At 40.0% G+C, this 22,379-nt stretch overlaps 1 protein-coding gene across 1 annotated transcript in view; it reads right to left on the bottom strand.

Moving 5' to 3' along the window:
- Nucleotides 1-14,919: 14,919 nt before the first annotated feature.
- LOC138595052 (venom factor-like) overlaps nucleotides 14,920-22,379 on the bottom strand; it is a 30,318-nt gene continuing 22,858 nt past the window's right edge. The window contains exons 29-41 of the mRNA XM_069666371.1: nucleotides 21,903-22,063; nucleotides 20,742-20,897; nucleotides 20,521-20,580; nucleotides 20,310-20,400; nucleotides 18,442-18,493; nucleotides 18,201-18,288; nucleotides 17,516-17,605; nucleotides 17,198-17,303; nucleotides 16,161-16,250; nucleotides 15,994-16,077; nucleotides 15,757-15,837; nucleotides 15,384-15,531; nucleotides 14,920-15,064 (exon numbers count right to left, since the gene is read on the bottom strand). Coding sequence (XP_069522472.1) covers nucleotides 14,920-15,064; nucleotides 15,384-15,531; nucleotides 15,757-15,837; nucleotides 15,994-16,077; nucleotides 16,161-16,250; nucleotides 17,198-17,303; nucleotides 17,516-17,605; nucleotides 18,201-18,288; nucleotides 18,442-18,493; nucleotides 20,310-20,400; nucleotides 20,521-20,580; nucleotides 20,742-20,897; nucleotides 21,903-22,063 — 1,352 coding nt within the window. The remainder of the gene's footprint in view (nucleotides 15,065-15,383; nucleotides 15,532-15,756; nucleotides 15,838-15,993; nucleotides 16,078-16,160; nucleotides 16,251-17,197; nucleotides 17,304-17,515; nucleotides 17,606-18,200; nucleotides 18,289-18,441; nucleotides 18,494-20,309; nucleotides 20,401-20,520; nucleotides 20,581-20,741; nucleotides 20,898-21,902; nucleotides 22,064-22,379) is intronic.

Raw genomic sequence — 22,379 nt, 5'->3', positions numbered from 1 at the left:
AATGACTTGATGCTTCAGACTGGGAATTGAATTGACTGCATCTTTGCATTACTTACCGGAAAGCTAATGAGTGGCTAACTTTTACTTTTTTTTTTTTAATTCCCAGTTTAAAATTTCTCTCTAAAACACATTGATCATGTCATGATTTCATTGTTATATCAAACTGTTGCCACTGAGTGCTTATGAAGAGCCATATATTAATGATAGAAAATCATTTCCGAGGCTCTGTCATGTTCTGTCATTTCTATTTTTGCCACATTTTTGCTACTGCAGCCACACTGAGTGACAGGAAGTGGGAGACCACAGCTGCAGTCATGCTTGCCACTGTGAAAAATACACTGTGTAGCACTGCGTATCCGAGTTTAGATGTACAGTATATATATGTATATGTATTTATATACGTTAACAAAGACAAAATAACCTGTCAACTGTCTCCTGACACTGCTGGAAAAGCACTTGACTGTGTAATACTCAATGACATTTTAATGATTAATCTGAATTGTACCATTGTCAAGGGAAATATCCATGGCACAATTATAATGGTCTCATGACAGCCAAAGTCAACACCATCCACATATGACAGAGTAATGTCGTGTTAACACGTGAAGCTGAATAGTTTCTTTAAGTTTGACTGGTTATTTTGTCTTTGTTAATGTCAACGTGTCATAACAAATGACACCTAATGACAACATTCATAAACATTCATAAAGACTTCATGTTCATGACAGGTGTCATGTCATGGCTATGATGGTGTCACGTCAGTCTTATGCACACCCCTTCAAATAAAGTTTTAAAATAGAGATACCAAGTATTTAATAAAATCCACATTCTCCCTGACTTACAACATTTAAAAGGAAGCATCCAGAATGTGAAAAAACTAAAACCTAAAATAGTATATCTAATGACAAATGTCTTGCATCTAAAGTATGATGACTTTTTACAGACATTAGTAATGTTGTATTTCATGGTTCATTAAGTCATGGTGGTAAGGAAGTTTCACTGTCTCATCATGCATGGTGTGTAAAGTGATATTTCAAGCTTTCTGCAGTCTGGATGGAAACTTAGTTTATTAGACTTAGACTTAGACTTAGACTCAACTTTATTGATCCCTTTGGGATGACTCCCTCTGGGAAATTCAGTCTCCAGCAGCTTATACAGTACAATACAATAGGAAAGAATCAGCACACAGAGGGTAAAAAATACAGATCAAAATATATATATCTATCGATATATATATATATATATATATAAAAAAGTACAAAATTAGATAACAGATATTTGTGCACTGCTGGAAGGATTGACTAATTAATCTTTCAGATACTAAATTTTTCCTGTATTTTTACTAAAATGAAAAAAATAGCCTTCTCTTTTATATTATTGGTGAGGTGGTGTGGTGTGGACAACACAAGTCGTTGTTTTATCCTTGTTCTCACATCTGTTTCACAATGCATATTAAAACTTTGAACAGGAAGGAAGTGGGGTGTATTTTAGCAGCTTCTTTCTGTCTGCTAACCCCCTGACCACAGAGGTATGGCACAAGTAAAGACAACTTCTTTTAGTATTCTCAGAGCATTTGTTTGATTTGATCAGTCTGTATATGGTGTACAGTAATTATCTTGTGATGTGTTTTATTGTTACTAAAGCCAGACAGCAATAAGAGGAGCAGCTATGAGTTTAACAGCAGCAAAGAGTGGATTTGTCGTCTTTCTTCTCTCCATGACAGGTAACTTACATCATGTCACATGTTTTCTGTATCTTTACATATTAAGGTATAGTGATTTTATTGTGGCTGCATGAAGTCCTCAGATTTTTCTTTCAGACATGAAACATATCTTTGTATCTTTTTACCTAACACTTATAAAAATGGTTGTCCCGTTTAAGCCAGTGGGGGTTTTAGGGTATATACAACCCTATTTACATGAAAGTGATTATTCTAGAAGTACAGGCTGCCGTTGACTTCGACTCGAGGCATTTTTGAATACAGTATGCCAAATTTGGACTTGTGCATTTGGTAATTTGAACTGGGCAAATTCAACTCAGGAATTTAAACTCTGAGAGCACACTAAGAGACCTTTGTGCAACAATGAAACTGCCTTATGGAGCTTTTAACCTATTAATAGTAAATGGTTATAAGAGGACTGCTGCTGTCATTATGGATTACTCTTCAATCAATTCATCGTAAAACTAGTAATTTTAGTTGTTCTTTATTATAAATTATAATATAATGTATATCTATAATCTATTAAGGATATGGTGGAGCCTGATCATTGAGGCTTTCTAGGGAAGAAGAAGGAAATTCAATACTATTCTTGATTTTACAGGGAGCACAGAGAAGAATGTAAAGAAGCTAATACGGGAGAACCACGATCTCTTTTCCTTGTTAGTAATTGTACAAGTGCATCAAAACTTTAGACCAGCTTGAGAGTCTTTAGAGACTTGTTAGGACAGGGTGATAATAATGGGTCGCAACATTCGAACATAGGTGCAACTAGTGTATTTACAGATTCTGCATGAAAGTGCAAAATCTGTAGGCGTGGGACAGGATGTTGGAATATGAAGTGTTCTGGCTTCTGTTTGTAGTCCTCAGTATTACCCTACAGTGTTTCAGCAGGCTTTGGCTCTGTTCATGAAAATACTCAAAAGGTCAAAAGGGGTGGAACGGAATCCATAATGCAAACCAGGAACCCATCAGCAGTCATCTAACAACGATTAAGCTTTAGTTACTATATATAAACAGATACCTGCATGCAAGTGCCACTAATCAACCCCTCTGCTCAACGCCAAATACATTCTAGCTCCTCAAGCTGCTAGTTGGACTGTAAACAATGGCAGCGCATGTAAAGGAAGTCTTGACCAAAAGACTTGAAGCCCCAAAAGGTTAGCCGTCACTCCCAGAGGTTATCGTTGTCAGATGATAGCTGATGGGTTCCGAGACTGAGAAGTAACAAATGTTTGGACTAGGTTTTTAGCATTCTTTGAAGACAGGATGGGCTCGCGTGAGTTCTTTAAGTTTTACATTAGCCTCCACAAACAATCAAATTGTGATCATAGTTTCTGATGTGCTCTGTGTTACAGTGGTACGACTCAGACTGGCTGGGGAGTGACTTACTCTTCAAATCAGATCTGTGCTGTAAAAGGATCAACAGTGGACATACCCTGCACCTACACATATCCATCAGGATGGAATGAGCAGGAAACTGTAGTTGAGAAAACTTTCTGGTTTACTAAAATGAATGGAAATGAACCTGTTGATCTAAGAACGGACTCAGAGTATTCAGGCCGTGTGCGGTATCACAGTAATAAGAACGTCTGCACTCTGACAGTCACAGACGTGAGAGAGAGCGACTCAGCAGACTACAAGTTCAGACTGATAACAAACCAGCCAGGTGGGAGTTTTACCGGATCACCTGGAGTTACTTTATCTGTCACAGGTAACGTCTTTATTTAAGTATTTCTTAGGTTCTTATGTTATGAAGATAAATCTTCATTATCATAGAAACTGTACTATGAATGTACGTATTGTGAAGAAAACCTGTTCATCCAAAGCTCTGCTATAGGCAGAAGATTGAACCTACATTCTCAGTTCAAACACAGGATGTGTCTCAGGATGTGACTGGCCTCCCTGATCTGGTTTTGCTCACGTATCCTGGCAACTGTGTGAAGCTCCTGTCAGCCTTCACATGCACCCAATTGTAAAACTTCACACCTTCGATCGCACCTAAACCAGCTCTGCTTCCTGAATATAGACAGCTACATGCAACAGAATCTCTGAATTCTTAGAAGTATCTTTGAAATGAGATCGTCTTTACCATACATCACCTTTCCACACTTAATCACCCCCTTGACATTTCCTTTGGTTTTAATGTTACAACGGCAAATACAAAGGATTTAATGTAATGCACATTATGTGGGATATTACATGGTACATACACATTACATCAAAATTAGAGTATGAAAAGCTCAGAGTGGTTTGCTGTGAAATCTCTGAGATCAGGTCCAACCAATTGCCCGCATGTTGACTTTTGCATCCAGCAAATGTCTCCTTTTTGGTCTGCTCTTGATTGTTCATCAAACTGTAAAAAGTCCAGATTAAATCTTTTTGACTTTTACAATGTAACAGTGTTTAATTGAAAACGTTCAAGAGGGGTGAATACTTATGCAAGGCACTGTATCGTTCCCAAGGTGTAAAAGTGAATATCCATGTACTTACACTTGTGTCTGATTAGAACTTATATTTGTGTTCCTTCTTTACAGATCCAGATCTTCATGCGAAGGTGATTAATTCAACAGCCTACCGAGGTTTAACCTGGGCAGAGCTGAAGTGTCACAGCAGTTGTCGTCTACCTGATCGTCCTTCCTACGTCTGGTACAGGAATGGACGGACAATTCTGAAAGAAACATCTTCATTTTCAGACATCTTTTATCCTGCAGACAGCTTTACCTGTGCCCTTAAAGGTCATGAGGGTTTTCCTTCTCCTGCAGTGTGTGAGTTCATCTCAAAGTCAACCATACCAGAGTGCCATCTGGTGGCACATTGAACCTATTGCACTGCTCAGTGAATGCAAGTATAGTAAATATGGATTGCCTGACTTTCTTTTTGCTATGACACCCTCTAACATCTATCTATTTATCTAACACCATCTCTTTTGCATTGGGCTCCATAGGATAAATACAACCTGCTCTGTGCTGCAGACAAATGTAGCTGTTTCAGTTTTATTAAAAAAGGTTTTATCTTCCAGGTGTCGGCAGTGAAACCTGCCGCAGAGTGACGTACGCTGCCAGGAGTATCTGTGCCTTCAAAGGCTCATCAGTGGACATTTCCTGTACTTTCAACAGTTATGCAGCGATCACATCAAAATTCTGGTTCAGTCCTGATCGTAGTCACTTGTGGAGGTTTCCCTCAAGTCCTGAAGACCTGAGTAAAGACCCTCAGTATGCAGGCCGTGTTCAGGTCCTTGAAACAGAGAGAGGACGCTCCACTCTGAGAATCAGTGACCTGAGAGAGAGCGACGCAGCCCAGTATCACTTCAAATTCAACACACGAAGCTTTGAATGGACGAGCAGTTTACCTGGTACATCTCTGACTGTCACAGGTACTCAAGAACACCAACGGATATTTACACAGTTTAATAAAACCATGTTGTTTTATAACTTTCTATTAAGGCTCCCTTAAAGGGGTTAACATGCTGCAACCAGTGACTTTATTAATGTGAAACAACCTTTTTAGTTAGCTCAGTACTTAATCAGAGAGACTACTTTATTGACACTTTTGTTTGCCATATTAATCGGCCATATTAATCCACTAATGTCTTCAAGTATTTCACTGATCTATTGCATGTGTGCTTTTTTACTGTGAACCAACAACAGTTTGTTCTTCCTGACATACCCAGCTCTACAGGTGCAGGTGACCAGAGCTTCCTGGACTTCTTCTGAGACAGAGCTGAAGTGTCTCAGCAGCAGCTGCAGTCCATCTGGTCGTCTTTCCTACGTCTGGTTCAAGAATGGAAAGAAAATTCAGAAAGAAACATCGTCTTTTTCAGACTACTTAGACCCTGCAGACAGCTATTCCTGTGCTTTTAAAGGATATGAGGACTTCCCTTCTCCTTCAGTGTGTGAGTTTAGTCTTAAGTCTCTCACTGATATATCCTCATCTGGTGGGGCCTGTGATTCACTGTACATTATACTTTGACTGCTGATGTCCCATGAGAATGTGACACATTGTTTTTAATCACCAAATGCTTTAAAAAAGAATATAGATTATTTTGTTTTAAGGATTGAGTGTAAAGTATTTTGTTTAAATTCTCTGATGGCTCTGCTGACAGAATGATTTAAACAAACTTTTGCTTGTCTTGCTCTGTCTGTCAGCCAGCTTCTCATGACATTTTGTAAGATGCAAGAACCCAAAAGCCCAGAAAGAAACTTTAAACAAAGAACTATGGTCACATAAAAAGAGCAATCATTTATGAGAGTGGTAACTGGTCAGTTACAAGATCTCTGCAGTTAAGCATCTTTGAGGAAACGATGATGTTAAAATGTTCCACAGGTTGGAAAGATTAAACATTCATTGTTTAATCCACTCAGGATTATCTGATACGCTTAGAGGCTCTTACTGGAAATAGCCAAAGATCTTGTACCCTCTACTTTCTGTCTCTGCTTTAATATACAAGAAGAACATGTGTGTTTGGTATTTTTAAATATGTGTCTTCACTGGTTACAACACAAACTCACTAAAATGTGTTTTATCTTAGGTGTAGATGGTCAAACCTGCAACAGAGTGATGTACAACATCAGAAGCATCTGTGCTCTAAAAGGCTCCTCGGTGGACATTTCATGCACATACTACAGTCATGAATCACATGTTGCATCAAAATTCTGGTTCAGTCCTGAACGTGGTCATCAATGGAAGAATCCTTCACAGCCTGAGGACCTGAGTGAAGACTCCCAGTATGCAGGTCGTGTTCAGGTCCTTGAAACAGAGAGAGGACGCTCCACTCTGAGAATCAGGGACCTGAGAGAGAGCGACGCAGCCCAGTATCACTTCAAATTCAACACACCAAGCTTTGAATGGAGGAGCAGTTTACCTGGTACATCTCTGACTGTCACAGGTACTCAAGAACACAAACTCATACATTTTTACTGCTGCCAAGTAAGACACCCATAAAGGGCTTTACACTCTTAAGCAATTTTGTAATGATAATAATTATAATACAATTTTATTTATAGGCTCCTTTCAGAACACTCAAGGTCACCTTACACGGCAGAGTTAAAAACAATGCAACAATAAATCAACAAAATTAACTCTATATAATTTATTTATTTATAATTTATTGTGTAAAGTCATTATGTACAGAGGTTTAGTGTGAGGGATCAAACTGCATATGCAAGTTTAAAAAGATGTGTTTTCAGATGGGATTTGAGAGTCAGTGTTACGGATGTCTGGTGGGAGGGAGTTCCAGAGGAAAGTTAGATATCTTTTTTTGATTGACAGAGGAAAGTGGATAGTGTCGAAAACAGGGAAACAGAGAGGGGATGACATGCAGCAAGGGGCCGAAGGCAGGAGTTGAACCCGGGGCTGCCGTACCGAGGGCTGCAGCCTCTGTACATGGGCTGCAGATTTAAACTAAACCAGCGTCCAACCACACGGCTTTTTAGGTGTTTTTAAAGAAACCATTATGAATGTTTTGCAGATTATTAGTTACTGACCGTTAATACAAACTTTTGGGGTTGAAAGGCTCTGAAAAAGTTTTGTCTCATTCCCATTCTCAGCCTTTCCTAAACTTGTAACAACACTGCAGTTATTATAAATACCCATCCACGCACACGTAATAATTTGCTAAGTAACAAGTAGTGAATTACGACTAAATGATCTCTTGCCGGGTTCACCTTCAGTACCTTCAAGGGCTGAAGAAATCAGATTATCCCACTCTTTTAGGGGTGTTGATCATTTCATTTACAGATGCCTTGAAGTATTTCACTTCCGACTCTAAATAATATCATGGCTGTGTTTTTAACTAATGACATTTGGCTGTTTTCCTCACGTGTCCAGCTCTCCAGGTGCAGGTGACTGGGGTAACAGTCCACCAGGGTTATACCGAGGCAGAGCTGAGGTGTCACAGCAGCTGCTCTCCTGCTGCTCATATTTCATATGTCTGGTTCAGGAATGGACAGAAAATACAGAATGAGGAGAAATCCTCTTCTAAAACCCTGTTTGATCCAGGAGACATTATCTATTGTGCTTTGAAAGGATTTGACAGTTACAGTTCTCCCTCTGTGTGTGAGTTTACGACTCATTAAAATTGACATAAAGATTCTATGTGACATATGGGCAGCCCGTAAAGCACTAAATACTATACATATCATATTTGCTTCTTAACCTTTTAAACCTATTCATGTTTTTATTATTACTGCAGATGCTCTGAAGGCTCCTTCTGTTTCAGCAAGTCCTTCTAGTGAAATAATGGAGGGCAGATCAGTGACTTTGACCTGCAGCAGTGAGGCTAACACAGCAGCTAAATACACCTGGTACAAGAAGAACCAGACACTGCTCAATGAAGAAGCACAGCTTGTCTTCAGATCCATGCAGCCTGCTGACTCTGGAGAGTATTACTGCACCGCTGAGAACAAGCTGGGACAGAGAGCATCTGAGAGCATCTTTATTGATGTCAAATGTGAGTGAAATGTAAACAACATGCAGCCTATAAGTCCAGGTTTTAATAAAGGCTGGGTACTAAAATTCTCTCTGACTTTCTGAGTAATTCTGGGTAATTTGGATGTTTTATTGACTTTAGGTAATATGTAGCTGATTTAAAAGTTAACTTATTCAAGAATCTAGACGAGATGATTATACATGTCTTCCTCTATGTGGAGAGGTCTTTTTAGAATAAAGAGCAGATGATATCCTCTGGTGAGATGGAGGGCAGGGACTCTGACACGTAGCAGTGATGCTAACCCAGCAGCTTAAATTAACACTGCCTAAACCTCCTTTAGCACTGAGGACAAAGCGATTTATCACTGGAAGCCTGAGAATTAACATGAGGAGTTTAGGCTTTAAGTCAGTCTTGACAGATGTCTAGTGACGCTATTATGTACAGGTTCTATATTGACCACAAATGGCTCAGAGGTAGCAATTAGCGTGTTGATTTGTGCTGTTGGTGAAAGGTTGGCCCCTTCTTGTTGCTGGCAATCAATGACTGTAGATGGACAACACGTCTCCATCTGCTCTCATTGTACGAAATTGATGCCAAAATAGGCCCTGTGATAGGCGCTGCCATCTTGCGATGGTGACGTCATACAGAGCCAGAGACTGCGCAGTAGAGATCGGCGAGTGAAGCGGCGGTAGCCACTTCCGCTAACCCAAACACACACTTAACTTACCGAAAAAACAGCAAGGATCCCGCACGCAGGCGTGTTTAACAGCAAAACAGCTTCTTGTGTTGGTCTATGTTAACAACTGACTGTAGTGATTGTTTTGGTTACGTTTCCTCTCGACGTTCGTCCTCCACTCTGCTAATCCGGAACTGATTGGCTGCAGGAGCCGAATTTGTCATCAGAGCTGTCAATCATTATTTAAACAGCATCAAATTAAAAATAAACTTGTCAGAAAAATGAACACTTGAATGTGAATCACCATGATAATAACTAGCTATAATGACAGAAACCATGTTTGAGAAACATTTATCAGGCGTGATTTTATAGTTTGACCCATGTCCCATCTGTTAACATGGAGGAGGCGGGCTTTATGACCTATACTGCAGCCAGTCAGCAGGGGGCGCCCGAAATGTTTTGGCCTCACTTTTAGGGGGCTGTCATGTCGTCCATCTTTTTATACAGTCTATGCTGGCAACCAAGGACAAAACTGGGCTCAACATGTGTGCTGACATAATGGAATTGTCTCTCTGTACATTTTGTCCTCCAGATGGTCCAAAGCTTCCCTCTGTGTCAGTGAGTCCCTCTGCTGAGGTAGTGAAGGGCAGTTCAGTGAATCTGACCTGTAGCAGTGATGCTAACCCAGCAGCTAATTACACCTGGTACAAGGAGCATGATGACTCACCAAAAGCAACAGGACAGACGTTCACCATCACTGACTTCACAGCTGAACACAGTGGGAATTATTACTGTGAAGCTCACAATGAAGGAGGATGTCATAACTCCACCTTTATTCTGATTCTTGTTGCAGGTTAGTTTCTATTCACCTACTGTACATATACACAACAGCAGAAATCAAAATACATCAACACATGTAATACAGGGAGAGGAGAACCTGTTAAACTTATGAAACTGCTCTCACCACATCTACACTAAGATGGCTAACAACAATAAGTCTGGAAAAACAGGCATTGTGTTTTAGAGTTGGAGGGAAATTGGCACCAGCAACGACGTCTGTGGACTTTAATTCAGTTTGGTAAATGTTAGTATCGCACAACACAGGTGTCATTAGCATGGCAAGCAGATCATTGGGATTTTTCTGTTTTACCTCAGTGCAGAGGGCAGGAATGACTGTTTGGCTGGTCAGAAGAAAACATTTGAGAATGACGATCAAAGCAATCTTTTTCAGATTTTTTTGGTCTGACGACAGAATAATGTTAACGCCTTATAGCTTATATTGGCATACATAGCGTGGTTGTAGTCCTTGTATACATTTAGAAACATATCAGATGATTTGAGGAGGACATCACCTTCTTGGTGGTGATTGGGGCTGTTTTACTCTTTAATTAAAGTTAGCCACTTCGTCCATGCAAATTAAACATATTAAGTATCTGTGTTTGGTACCTCAGTGCTTTTTTTGGGGCCTTTTATGCCTTTATTGATAGAGGAAGGACAGTGGATGGAGTCAGAAACAGGGGAAGAGAGACTGGGGATGACACGCGGCAGAGGGCCGAGGGTGGGAGTCAAACCTGGGGCCGCTGCATCGTGGACTGTAGCCTCTGCATATATGCCCCCGATTTAACCGCTGAGCTAAACCGGCGCCAGAATCAGCTTTTAAGCAATTCTGCCAGCTTTGATCACAGGTGAAAAGCGTTTTTTTGGTTGGAGTTGCAGAAAATAAGTTACGGACAGAGGCATGGGTAGGTTTTCTGGAGTTTTCTTTCAGGTTTTACATTTTTTATTCTGTAAAGAGCTTGACCCAGTAAAGTAAATGTATACATTGATAGAGATCTTTGTTAATACTATTTCAATTGTCCTATTATATTACTGTCCAAAAAGAATCTTCATTTATTCTAAAGAACCAGGCGTTTTATAATATTGTTATTCTTTTCTGCCAGTGGACCTTAACATCACAGTAATCAGTTGTCATTTTGTCACACCTACCCAGGAGCATGGACATCAACAGCTGTTGGAACAACTACAGCTGTTGTCCTGGCTGCCGTTCTCCTCTCTATCATTATATTGATTAGGTAAGCAGTTTGCTTTCATTAAATCATTGTTTGTTAAAGTCAAATTACAATGTGTTACAACTTTTAATTTTGGCTGTCCAATACATCAATCACAACATGAAAATAGTCCCCAAAGTAATCTAGGAACACTGGGGACACTGTTCCAACAAAGTCACATGACGAAGTAAACAGGAGATTGAGCAGATTGTACAAAAAGTCGTTTTAGTTTAGCCAGATTTTCCAAATGTCTTTTTGATAGTTAAACTGAAATTGAGCCCCTTAATGTCGGGGAAATCTCTCATATGAGAGTCCATTGTTACTGTTACCAAATATTTAAAGGTAAATCACCAAAATCACAAAAAAAAACAAGAGTTTCTTTGAACTGAGATTTCTCTTTCATTAAATCAATGAATATGTAAAAAACAGTCATTTTAAAATTCTCTTACACAGGAAAAAGAAGTGTTCCAAACAATCATCTGCGCCTGGAGAGACGCCAGACAACCGGGACCAGGTTAGGAAAAATGATTTGATGATTTCAGTGCAAAAGACCACTCAATCTGTTTTCTAAGTTCAGTTCAGACTGCTGAGTCACACGTTTTACCAAAAATAAGAAGCTGTGAGTTATGGATTTGGCCTTGTCCTGGTTGCTTGTCATGTTGGTATGAATAGGATGAATAGTGCTTTGTTTCTCGACTTTTCCGTTGTAATTGACTGTCATGTTTGATCATCAAGGTACATCATGACTTCCACTCCCACGTAAACATAGCATGCAATCCTAAAGGGTATTTGGGAGATGGAATTCAATGGGTTCCAAGATGGCCCTTGTCTATTTTTGCAGTCACACTAAAACCTGTTGGATGAGGACGTTGGCGAAGGACTTTAGGTTGACCCCAAAGACCTGGTGGAATACCTTAAGATTTTGCATTGCACAGGATGTTTTCAATGCGGGTATAGGGAGTGCAGGCATTCACTTTAGGATATGGTCAGAGGAACTCTTGAACCTGACGACTGACAAGCTCTCATTGAAAAAGACAGGGATGGAGAACCTGGCAGAAGACCTGACAATATTGCTGGTGAAGATTATCTCTTAATACAAGCCATGTGATCCCTGTAAAACCAGACAAAAAAGCAGGGTCAGGACCCATCCCAGAGGAGTTTAAAAGAGTTGTATAGTATGCGGAATCTCTAGGCACATCCAAGCAGTGGATGGTATCCAGTTTGGTCAGCTCATGATTGTCTAATGCATTTTTGTAGGCATTACCTCGATATGACTTTCACTGCATCCCAGAGCCACAAGTTGTCCCATGGTGCATTGTCAGACTTGAGCTGCTGGGGTCATGCAACATTGTCTAAGGATTTGCCACACAAACTTATAATGTAGCGAAGTGTGAGCTCAACAGGCTGATTCATGCGTTGTCAACAGTGATGTAGGCACAATACTGGACTGTGTTGGCGAAGAGAGAGCTGATGACCAATGGTTATATGCTCCCAATGTAGCTTTAAGCTAACAGAATAGAATTATATTGTGGATGCTAAGCGCCCGGTTAGGATTTCAGATATTTGGAAGGAGTAGTTACTGGAAGTGGTTCACGCATCTAATCTCAAAGCTTCTGAAAAAGTCCCGGAAGAGGTAGGCATTGTGAGCACATATAACCGGGATTATAATTTGGAGCAGACCAAGAACATATTGAAAGAATAAGACAGGACTCCCACTGGGGCGGCTGTGGCTCACTGGTAGAGGTCGTCTCTTAATCGGAAGGTTGGGGGTTCGATCTCTGTCATATGTCAAAGTGTCCTTGGGCGGGACACTGGAATCCAAATTGCTACTGAAGGCATAGCAATCAGTGTATGAATGGGAATTGATCCTGATTGGAGATTGGCACTTAAGCCTTTGCCATCAGTGTGTGAACGCGTGTGTGAATGGGTGATTGTGACATGTAGTGTAAAAGCAGCTTTGAGTGGTCGTAAGACTAGCAAAGCGCGACATAAGTACAGTCCATTAACCATCAGAAAAAGCTGCAGGACAGAGCTTGGGAGAAGAATATCTTCGCTCCTCTGCTAAGCCACCTATCACCAAGAACAAACCCTGATAAGCAGTGAAAAATGAATGGATCGCAGGCAAGAAGCTAAAAAACATTACGTTTGGAAAGAGCAACCACAATAAAATCATGACATCCTTGACAAGTCTCTTGTTCTTTTTATGAAAAATAATATCTACAAACCTCTAAATTCAGTAATCGTGTCCATGCAGTGTCTCACTCAGAGCAAGCAAGAGGAGCAGGATGACCTTCACTACGCCAGTGTTCAGTTCATCACCCACCAGCCAGATTCGCTCTACTCCAACATCAGACCAGCTCAACGCCACGACAGAAGAAAGAAGGAAGAAGGTGTTGAGTATGATGCTATCGCATTTAACAATCGCACTGCTGCTCCGAGGTGAGCAGCTTTTCTCATAAGAACATTATCCTGACGTTAGCTTGGAAAGGTTGAGCATCTTTATTTTAGGGCTGTGTTCAGATCAAAAGCAAAACATATGATAGGCTTATGGAACTGTTGACCACAGGTTGTTTTAATGTAACCTCAGAATATTCACCCTTCCCAATATATTAGAAAACATAACGACATTGTGTCTGGGTTCATAACATCACAATTTGGTCAGTTTCCTTTTCTCCAGCGACCATGTTTGGATGAACTTAACTGCTGCTTCAAGCTACAAGGTAGATGACGTATAAGCTAGGTCAGGCTCGGCTTGGCTCCGAGATCGGACAGAACATTTCGAATGCAATCTGACGCCGTCGACGTCAGGAAAACACTTACAGGCTTTCACGCAACAAATAAGTAAACAAATTTCTCGTTCGAGTTCGAATTTTTCAACTCACGCAAATATGTGATTAATGCTAAATGTGTGGACGCTCATTTTCCGTGTAAGCCAGCGTAAACATTGGGTCTTTGCATCGTCTCCTTGTGTAATGGCCTCACCCAAAAAAATTCACTTTGCTTTTCATCTGAACCGCATCAACTGCTTTTTTATTTTAGGGATTATGTTTTGGGCCGTTCTTGCTCTTATCGATTGTATGCTGAAGAGAGGCAGGAAATAATGGGGGAGGAGAGTGGGCGTGCAGCAAAGGGCGGGAGTCAAACCTGCAGCCGCTCTACAAACTGATTGACTGTATCCATTTCTTTGCTGTTGTATTTACATTATGTAGTTTTACCTGTTACATATCACTCCATGGCTCTTTGTATCATTTAATATCATGCCTGTAGAATTCATGAATATTTTTTTTCCTCTGAAAACCAGAAGTCAGTAGCCAGCGGGCTTGGTTTTTCAGCTGCATTGTACAGCACAAACAACCGAACCTGCTGAACACAAAGGGAATCTTCAGTCTTGTATTTTCATGAAATCATTTGTTTTATTTCAAGCCCATCACTGGTTTGATACTGTATAACTCTTAGCACAGAACATCTGAGAATACATCGTTAAGACAACCACACATCTTTGAAAGAAATTTGTATATAAAACTTCAACATAACAGAAGACAGAGGTCTTTATTTCTGGGCAGCATAAGTTTGCTCTCAACAATGTGTCAACAGCTTAAAGCCCTTTATTGTAAACGTAATTTATAAGAATTTATCAGACCATTAACTCATAACAAAATGTTTACTGCTGTAATAAATGAAGTAATAAGAATGATCATTTTACCATCTGGCGGTATTAATAGGTATAAAAAGTCTGTAAGGATTATGAAGATTGGTTCTTTTATTTAATATGTTGAATTAATCACACATTTTTTTATTAACAATATGTTTAATTTATAGCTTTAAGAAGCCATTGTAACAGCTTCATTACTTGTCTTTTTATTTTTTTAAACCATTCTATAAAAGCTACTTTTGTCTGTCAGCGTCATTTAGTTCCAACTCTTTCTTATCTTTTTAATCACAGTTAAAAAATAAACCTTTATTGTCCTATTTGCACATGATGGGCTAAAATGATCAATGACTCTTTGTGCGTGCAGTTCTTTGCCATCCTTGTTACAACGTGGTACCTCTACACCCTGCAGGCGTTGACAGACAGTTCATATGCAGTATCATCCAGGCTCTTGCATTTAGCCTGCATGGTGGGGTTGCTGGAGCATTCTGCGGGCGAAGGCCAGCGCTCCACCCAGGTGTCCTTTCCTAACATGTAGATGTATCTAACAGACAGAAAAAAAGACAGGAAAGATAGTTTTTGTATGTAAACAGGTCATAAGGCTGTGTTTGTGCACAGTGCGTCGAAAATGGCGATGATGCATCTTTTACTGCAGCTTCACAAGTTTTCTCAAACCCCAGTTTCATGCAGCATGGCTGCTAAAACACCAGTAAATCATTTAGGTTTCTACAAGATATAAGGCTTTTAAAGCACAAGAACATGCAATGGTTTACAATGGGAAACCCACTATTTGTATTATGTTAGCTTATACACATGAAAAGTTTTGTTACAGGTATATATATATTTGTTCTTGCTCCCCTTACTTGTTGGTTTCATTGTCAATGTTCCACTGGTCCTCTTTGGGGCCGATGATGAGGTACTGGGAGCCCTGCTTCAGTTTCAGATCGTCCCTGCAGCCTCCATGAGACATGAAAAACCTCCTCTGGCCCACTTCAACTCCAGCCTCCAAACCTGGATGATAGGAGGAGATTCAGATGATATAGTTGCATTTGCTTTGTATGCATAGATCGATAAGGGACACTCTGATGACATAAAAGGAAGTAACAGTGCTATTTGTTTTGAAACTCTTCATCTGAGGCCATAGCGGACTTTCTTAGTAGTATTCCCCTGTACACTTTTTTTATTTGATGACAAAAAAAAGAGCAGACAGCCACAAAAGACCACTGACTGACTCACCCAGCTTGATAACTTGTGTGATCTCCATCTCATATTTGTCATAGTAACTCTGGCTGACACTCAGCACCTTCACCTGGAAGACTAAAACAAAAAGAATGTGTAATTTTTGTATGTTTTTAAAAAGGTCTGCATTCATGACCCATTGAAATTTGCTGGGGATGTTCGTGGTTCAGAGAGAATGGATCGTTCTCTCTCAGTGCATGTGTGCCTGTGCGAGTGTGTGACAGCGCATCGTACCGTGATGTAAAGACTTGCACGCAAAAGTCTCTCTGTCTTCTTTGGGAAAGTTCTCACTGTCGGATTTGGAGACGCAGCAATCACCTGGGGATTATACGCAAATATCAAGTTAATTGAAAATAACAGACAGCATCTAATGCAGGGTTGCAGACACATGTATACTTTACCCTGCGTGCAGCGGCAGACGTTGTCCCTGCAGATCTGTGTGAGCTCCTCCTTGTCCTCCTGTGGAGTGTAAGTACGGCTGCAGCGATGATCTGTGACAAAGACAGAGCAGAGATACAACACCATCCACCATCATACTGAAAGGTACAGTATTTTCTAACACTGCAATAACAATAAATATAGAGGACACAGAGGACTACTTTATCAATGGGTGTGGTAAGGCAAAATCTTATTTGTTTGCGTCATGGGCGATCCAATCCAAAGCCGGCAGCTCTGAGTATAGCTGTACACACCTGGCATAAGACTTTTCATTCATCATTTTCCTTAACGTATAGACATATCTTTATCTCTATCGCAGCAGAGAGAGAGTGAGAGAGAAATCGCTCATGTTGGAAGAAAGAGAGGGAGCAAGTGAGTGTAGAGAGGCTGTCTGCGAGATATAGAAACTTTCTCTCACAATAAAGCCTATTTTTTACTCCACAGTTGCGTGAATTTTTACGAAAAAAATATATATAGCAAAAAATAATTCAATGCACTGTCAAAGTAAATCATAACCAGGCTTGCTCCAATGTGTAAACTATGTTTCCAAATGCAGGAACGACATGGGAAATAATAAAACCAAAGACACCAAAAGGAGAAGTCAGGCAGTCACTTATCATCATTGCCTTGGATACAGAATATAGGCGGTCCTTCAATGTCGCCCACGTCCTTCAATTCATCCCAGTACATATCTTCGAGTTTAGCCCAAATGATCAGATCTCAATGTGTCTCTAATTTGTCATAGGGTGCTTTTACACCTGTACGTAGAGCTGTCACTCAAGACGCATGTTAATACCAGGTGTGAACAGGGCCTGGTCAACTATTTATTTATTGTGTCATAATGATGTAGTCTGAAGAAGATCTTACCCGGCTTAGAGGAAAAAGATATGCCATTGTTGTATTCAAATTCAACATGGAGTAAATATGTATAGAAGAAGAATTCTCTTAAGCCCTGCTGTAATGTGCAGTGAGCTGTGACAGCCAGGATGTGTTCTCCTACCAGGGTTGTAGTACTCGTAGACGGTAACTGAGGAGGGCTGCAGGAGGCCCACTTTGAAGCTCTGCTGAAGCCTGAAGATCAGAATCTCTGGCTCTTTGTGAGACACCTGAGAGGAGGACAGGGGAGGATCATTTAGTGCAACAGAGAAGAAGTTTGATTAATAATCCATGCATGTAATTAAAAAGACTTGCTCTGCGCTTTACTAAAAGGAGTATGCTAATATTTAATTAAACCTGCTTCTTGGGGTATGAACAGATATAAAAAAGGTAGACGAGTTTTCATGGAAGGACAACCTTGAATTTCTCTGAAGTATTTTACCTTGAACACGTGGATGATCAGAGAGCCTCTGTCACTCAGGTTATCCACAATCTGGAAGTTGCTGATGTAACGGTCCACTGAGTTGGACAGCTGGACACACATACACATACAGAATTAAAGACCAATTTCATCTTAGCTACCACTCTTTATAATAACGATGGAGCTCAACTCTTGTAAGCTTCTATCCGAAGGGGTTTTCGACTTAATACACATTATTTTTCCAAAATAAAAGCAAAATCATTGGTTTTCAAATGTTGTCAAACATGATTTAACATTTTTAAATCCATTCATGACACAAAGACTTCCCTTAAAAGGATAATAAATGGTGTATAATTAGACATGCTGACTGTGGTTAGATGAGTAGAGGAAGCTAAGTTACCAAAAGGTTGAAATAAATACATTGATGCTACTCCTTTTAAACATGTAGTTTGCAATTAGGATTTTTGTATAGTTTGTTTTTTTTATGGTTAGATGTTTGAAACAAAATAGGAATCAATCATGTGTGTACAACCCTATCAATAAACCTATTATAAACCATTTAAATCCTTTTAAAGAAAAGCTTCATGGTTGGGATCTCATTTTCTATGATTGTCCAACAAATGGACATGTACTCTACATTAGCAGGCTGAACCCAATAATCTCTACTGCTCTATCATTTCAGATACTTTAATTTAAAGCAGATTACCATCTCCAGGTCGGAGTTTTCCGGAGTGAAGCCAGTCGGTAAACTTATGTCCAGAACCACCATCCTGACATCCCTGGGTCCTAAAGCCCTGTGGGGGGAGGAGGAGAGAGACCAACGCTGACAAATGAAGCTTTAACCTGAGAGGATTTCAGCTGAAATTCAGTCTTCTTTTTTAATAGAGTTGAACATATATATTGTTATCATCTGTATTATGTACAACCAGATGTTTATAATAACTCACCTCACTTTAATGGTGATCTGGTAGGATTTTTCTACATCAGCTGGAGGCTTTTCTGTTATAGGACAGAAACAAACAGTATTCAACGTAAAGGGTTGCTTATACTGGTGACTTAAATACACAGCATGTTATTATTTATTTAGGGCAATACTTTATAGAAATACATTTAATATATTTGATGTTTTTTCTTTGTGAAATGTTGAAAAATATTTGTCTTAAAATGCACTTTTTGAATGTGTACATTTTACATATTGCATTGTTTTGTATGTCATAATGGATCTAATGTATAATGCATGGTCTATATCAGTGGTTCCCAACTGGTGGGTCGGGACCCTAAAGTGGGCAAAGTTGTGGCAAAAAGTCTGTGCTGCGCTTTTATTTTGAAGGACATGGGTTTCCTATGAGGTGCGTGCAGTCATAGCGTAGTTTATTCACACTCTCTGTATTCTCTGATTGGTTAATCCCAGCTACAGGTACATTCTTGAAACTCGATGAGCCCTAATGTCGTTGCATTTATCATGGACTTTTTAATTGAATTCATATTGTTCAAAAAGGGTTGCTAATTGAACAAATTGTAGAGGGAATATTTTCCTCTTATGCACGGCCACTTGCTGGTCATTTTGCTCGACTATTATATTGTTGTGTTTTGTGATGTCCAGGTCCAAACTGCACCATTTTTCATAAAATAAATGGTTAAAAAATTTCAGAAATGTGGGTTGCGATTTGTCATTAAGGAGGTGGTGGTGGGTCCTGAGCGACCGGCAACCTCAGGTGTTGAAAAATGAACCCAAAGCACAATTGCAAAAAACTGCAGTTCCTCGAGTGGCCACTTGAGGCTCCAGAAAACAAGAAATAACATTACAGCAGGTGGGAAAATGCCCATTTTACATCAGAAATAAACATGTTTATAGCCTGGTACAAAAAACAATTTTGTTATAAATAGCTAATTTTATTGTGCAGGATAACTGTACGGGGGGTGAATCTTTTTTATAACACACAAATCATCATCTTAGAAACTGTTTTCTGCTTTGATTTGCTCCTGTCATGGAAAGTGTTTTAGGTTTACAATTACAGACCAACTTAACTTGACCTAAGACAGTGATTCCCAAACTGCTGGGCTTACCCCCCCTGGGGGGCACGGCGGCATGACAATGGGGGGCGCATCACCATTCCTGTGTGTTTTTTATCTTCGTTTGGAAAATGTAGCAGACGGAACTATGTTTTGACCCGGACTCATTTTCGGGTGGCACAGTACACAAACGCGTTGCCCTGGTGATTTCCTTGACAGATTTCACATTCAGACACACACAGAGAAAAAGTCTAGCATTGCCAATGGACAAATATATCACAGGGGCGAAAACAAAAACAGCTGACGCGTCAGATACCAACAAGAAGACGTCAGCCGACGTTAACGCTGACCAACCGCCAAAATCCAAGAAGTCAAGAAAAAATTACGACGCTTGTCTTGCTCTACGATTTACAGCGAATATGGTCGGAGATGAAGAGAGACCTGTCTGTGTTATATGTCTGAAAAGTCTGGCAGCTGCAGTTAGTTGTTTTTCTTAGCACAGATTGAACTTTATTGTTATTATATTTCTCTTTGAAAAAGTCTGATGGAGCAGTTGAAATTGGGTTTTTTTGCACAGTAAATTACTCAGAGAAAAGTGAAAAGAATGGTCACGATCTTGACTTTCTTTCAATAAAAGTTAAACTTGACCCATTTGTGACTATTTTCTTGGGGCGGGGGTCCTGGAAATGTTTCTTTCTCCAAAGGGGGGCATGACAGAAAAAGTTTGAGAACCACTGACCTAAGAGGACAGAGAGCAACATGTAAAACACTGTGTGTTGATTAGAGGGTGTGGAAAATGTACCGCTTGATTCTTCAATAGTGACGTTGAGCTCAAAGTGCTGGCAGGGCATTTTCTCATCCACCTCATGCAGCTGGTTGTAATAAGTCACGACCTTGAGGCAAAACCACAGACGAGGAACACGTCAGCCACAAAAAGACATTCAAATAATGGTCAAATAAAATCTGCTGACTTTACTTAAATTAAAAAGTTGCTCACTATAGTACGATCATACCTCCAGTATTCCCTGTCCATTCCCTCTGGCTTCCACTTCCAAATCAAGATCACTAGGCAACTACAGAACAAACGCATCAGAGGCGAAGATAGATGTTAGTAAAATACATCTGAACTCAACTGTGAGCCGTGCCAAGGTACTACACATCAGATAAAATACATCATGATGCACGCAATGTGACTCCTACTTATCATCGCTACTTTAACATTCATGTCTCTCACCCTGGAGGAGCGAGCGGCATAAACAGTCCTGGGGTTGAAATGGTAGCGGATCTCCCGGCGTCCTGTCATCCTGACATCCACATCCAAAGTGAGGTCATCAGGAGGAGGCTTGTTGATCAGGTACTCTGACAGCGCCTGCAGCACCACCATGGTGGACTGGGAGAGGAAAACACAGCTGTCACTGAGCAGTTTCCACTTTAAGGTAACATCTGCTTCCTACATTTTATGATTACAGTTTGTGTGCAGGAATGGTCTCAGTGCGTTTTTGTGTTATCACAAGCAACGCTGCACAAATGTAGATACTGTTTCTGTGTCAAAGTTCAGGCACCAACGAAAGAGGCAGGTTACCATGATGTGACCACATAAAGTCCTTACGATTTCTTGAGATGATTTACTTTCAGATACAATCTCAAAAAACTACCCATCATATAAGGGAATATAATGAGAGTGAAAACTTTGTTAAAACAATCATTCGTATCATTCATCAGGTATGCAGGCAGCCTCAAAGGCCCTCGTGTTAGGCAATATGAGGCTACATACAATAAGAAGAGGACAATCATCAGCTGTTGGATGTTATGTTACACAGTGTGTACAAACACAGACAGCTATCTCTAGCTGTACTCATTTTTGGTGATGCTGCAAACCAAAGGTCTATAAAGCTTTATGGTAATTAGGATTTATTGTATTTTTAACTTGATTTTCAGGTAGTTTATTCATTAAATTCAGCCAAAACGTGAAACATTTTGGTGAAACTCGTCTTAGGTGAAATATATATCTTGAGCCGAAACACAATGCTGAAAAGGTCCCTGTAATAAGCATTGGTTTAGAGATATTAAGGCCCTTACAAGTTGTGATAAGTGTTGGTTATAGCATCATAAACATGTTTAATGTTCGGTTATGAGACTAGTATTATCACTTATTATATTTGCTATAATATGGACCACAACTATAAATGCATACTGCTCCCAAAGATTGAGAATGAAAGTCCATGCTCGTATCCTTCACTCGTTCATAATTGACCTACTTTGCCATGACCTCTCAGATGATCAGCATGAGGCAGTACACACAAATCAGAGCCTCGAACAGGTGAATCGACTTAAAAAGACCGAAAAGAAGCTTTTGGAGTTTGCAAATAACAGCTCAGCTTCCCCTCGCCACTACCTGAGTGGAGCCGAAGCCTCCTCCTCTCCTCCGCTGGCTGTTCAGCCATTTAAACGGCGCCGCTGCTTCCTGCATCCGCCCCAGCTTGACCAGAGTGAGCAGAGCGTAGCCGGTCGCCTCCAGCGAGAACAAGGGGTTGTGTCTGTCGGGCCAGTGGCCCCCTGGAGGAGAGAGCGTGGAAGAAAGCTCCTGTGTTAGTTAATAAGACATATAAACCATCATTAACTCGCCATATAATTATCTATTCTGAATTTCTGTTATTTTCTATATCCTATTTCCTAATATAGGAAGGAGATGTTTCTGCTGTGAGTCACAGTGCTTTCCAGCTTATTGAAGACAAAATCATTCAATATAAAATACTTTATATTTATTTATTTCAATATAACTGTTTGTAACTGTTTGTAACTTGTAACTGTTGTAAAATATTTCTTAATTTTAACTAAAACATACAAAGTAACCTGGGATCTAAATAAAGGC

The sequence above is a fragment of the Semicossyphus pulcher genome, unplaced genomic scaffold (genome assembly GCF_022749685.1).
Source record: "Semicossyphus pulcher isolate SPU_LCO1_2020_fin unplaced genomic scaffold, fSemPul1.0.p SCAF_17, whole genome shotgun sequence".
NCBI lineage: Eukaryota > Metazoa > Chordata > Actinopteri > Labriformes > Labridae > Semicossyphus > Semicossyphus pulcher.
Note: the sequence above shows the minus strand (reverse complement) of the source record. Positions and strands in the feature narration are given on the sequence as shown.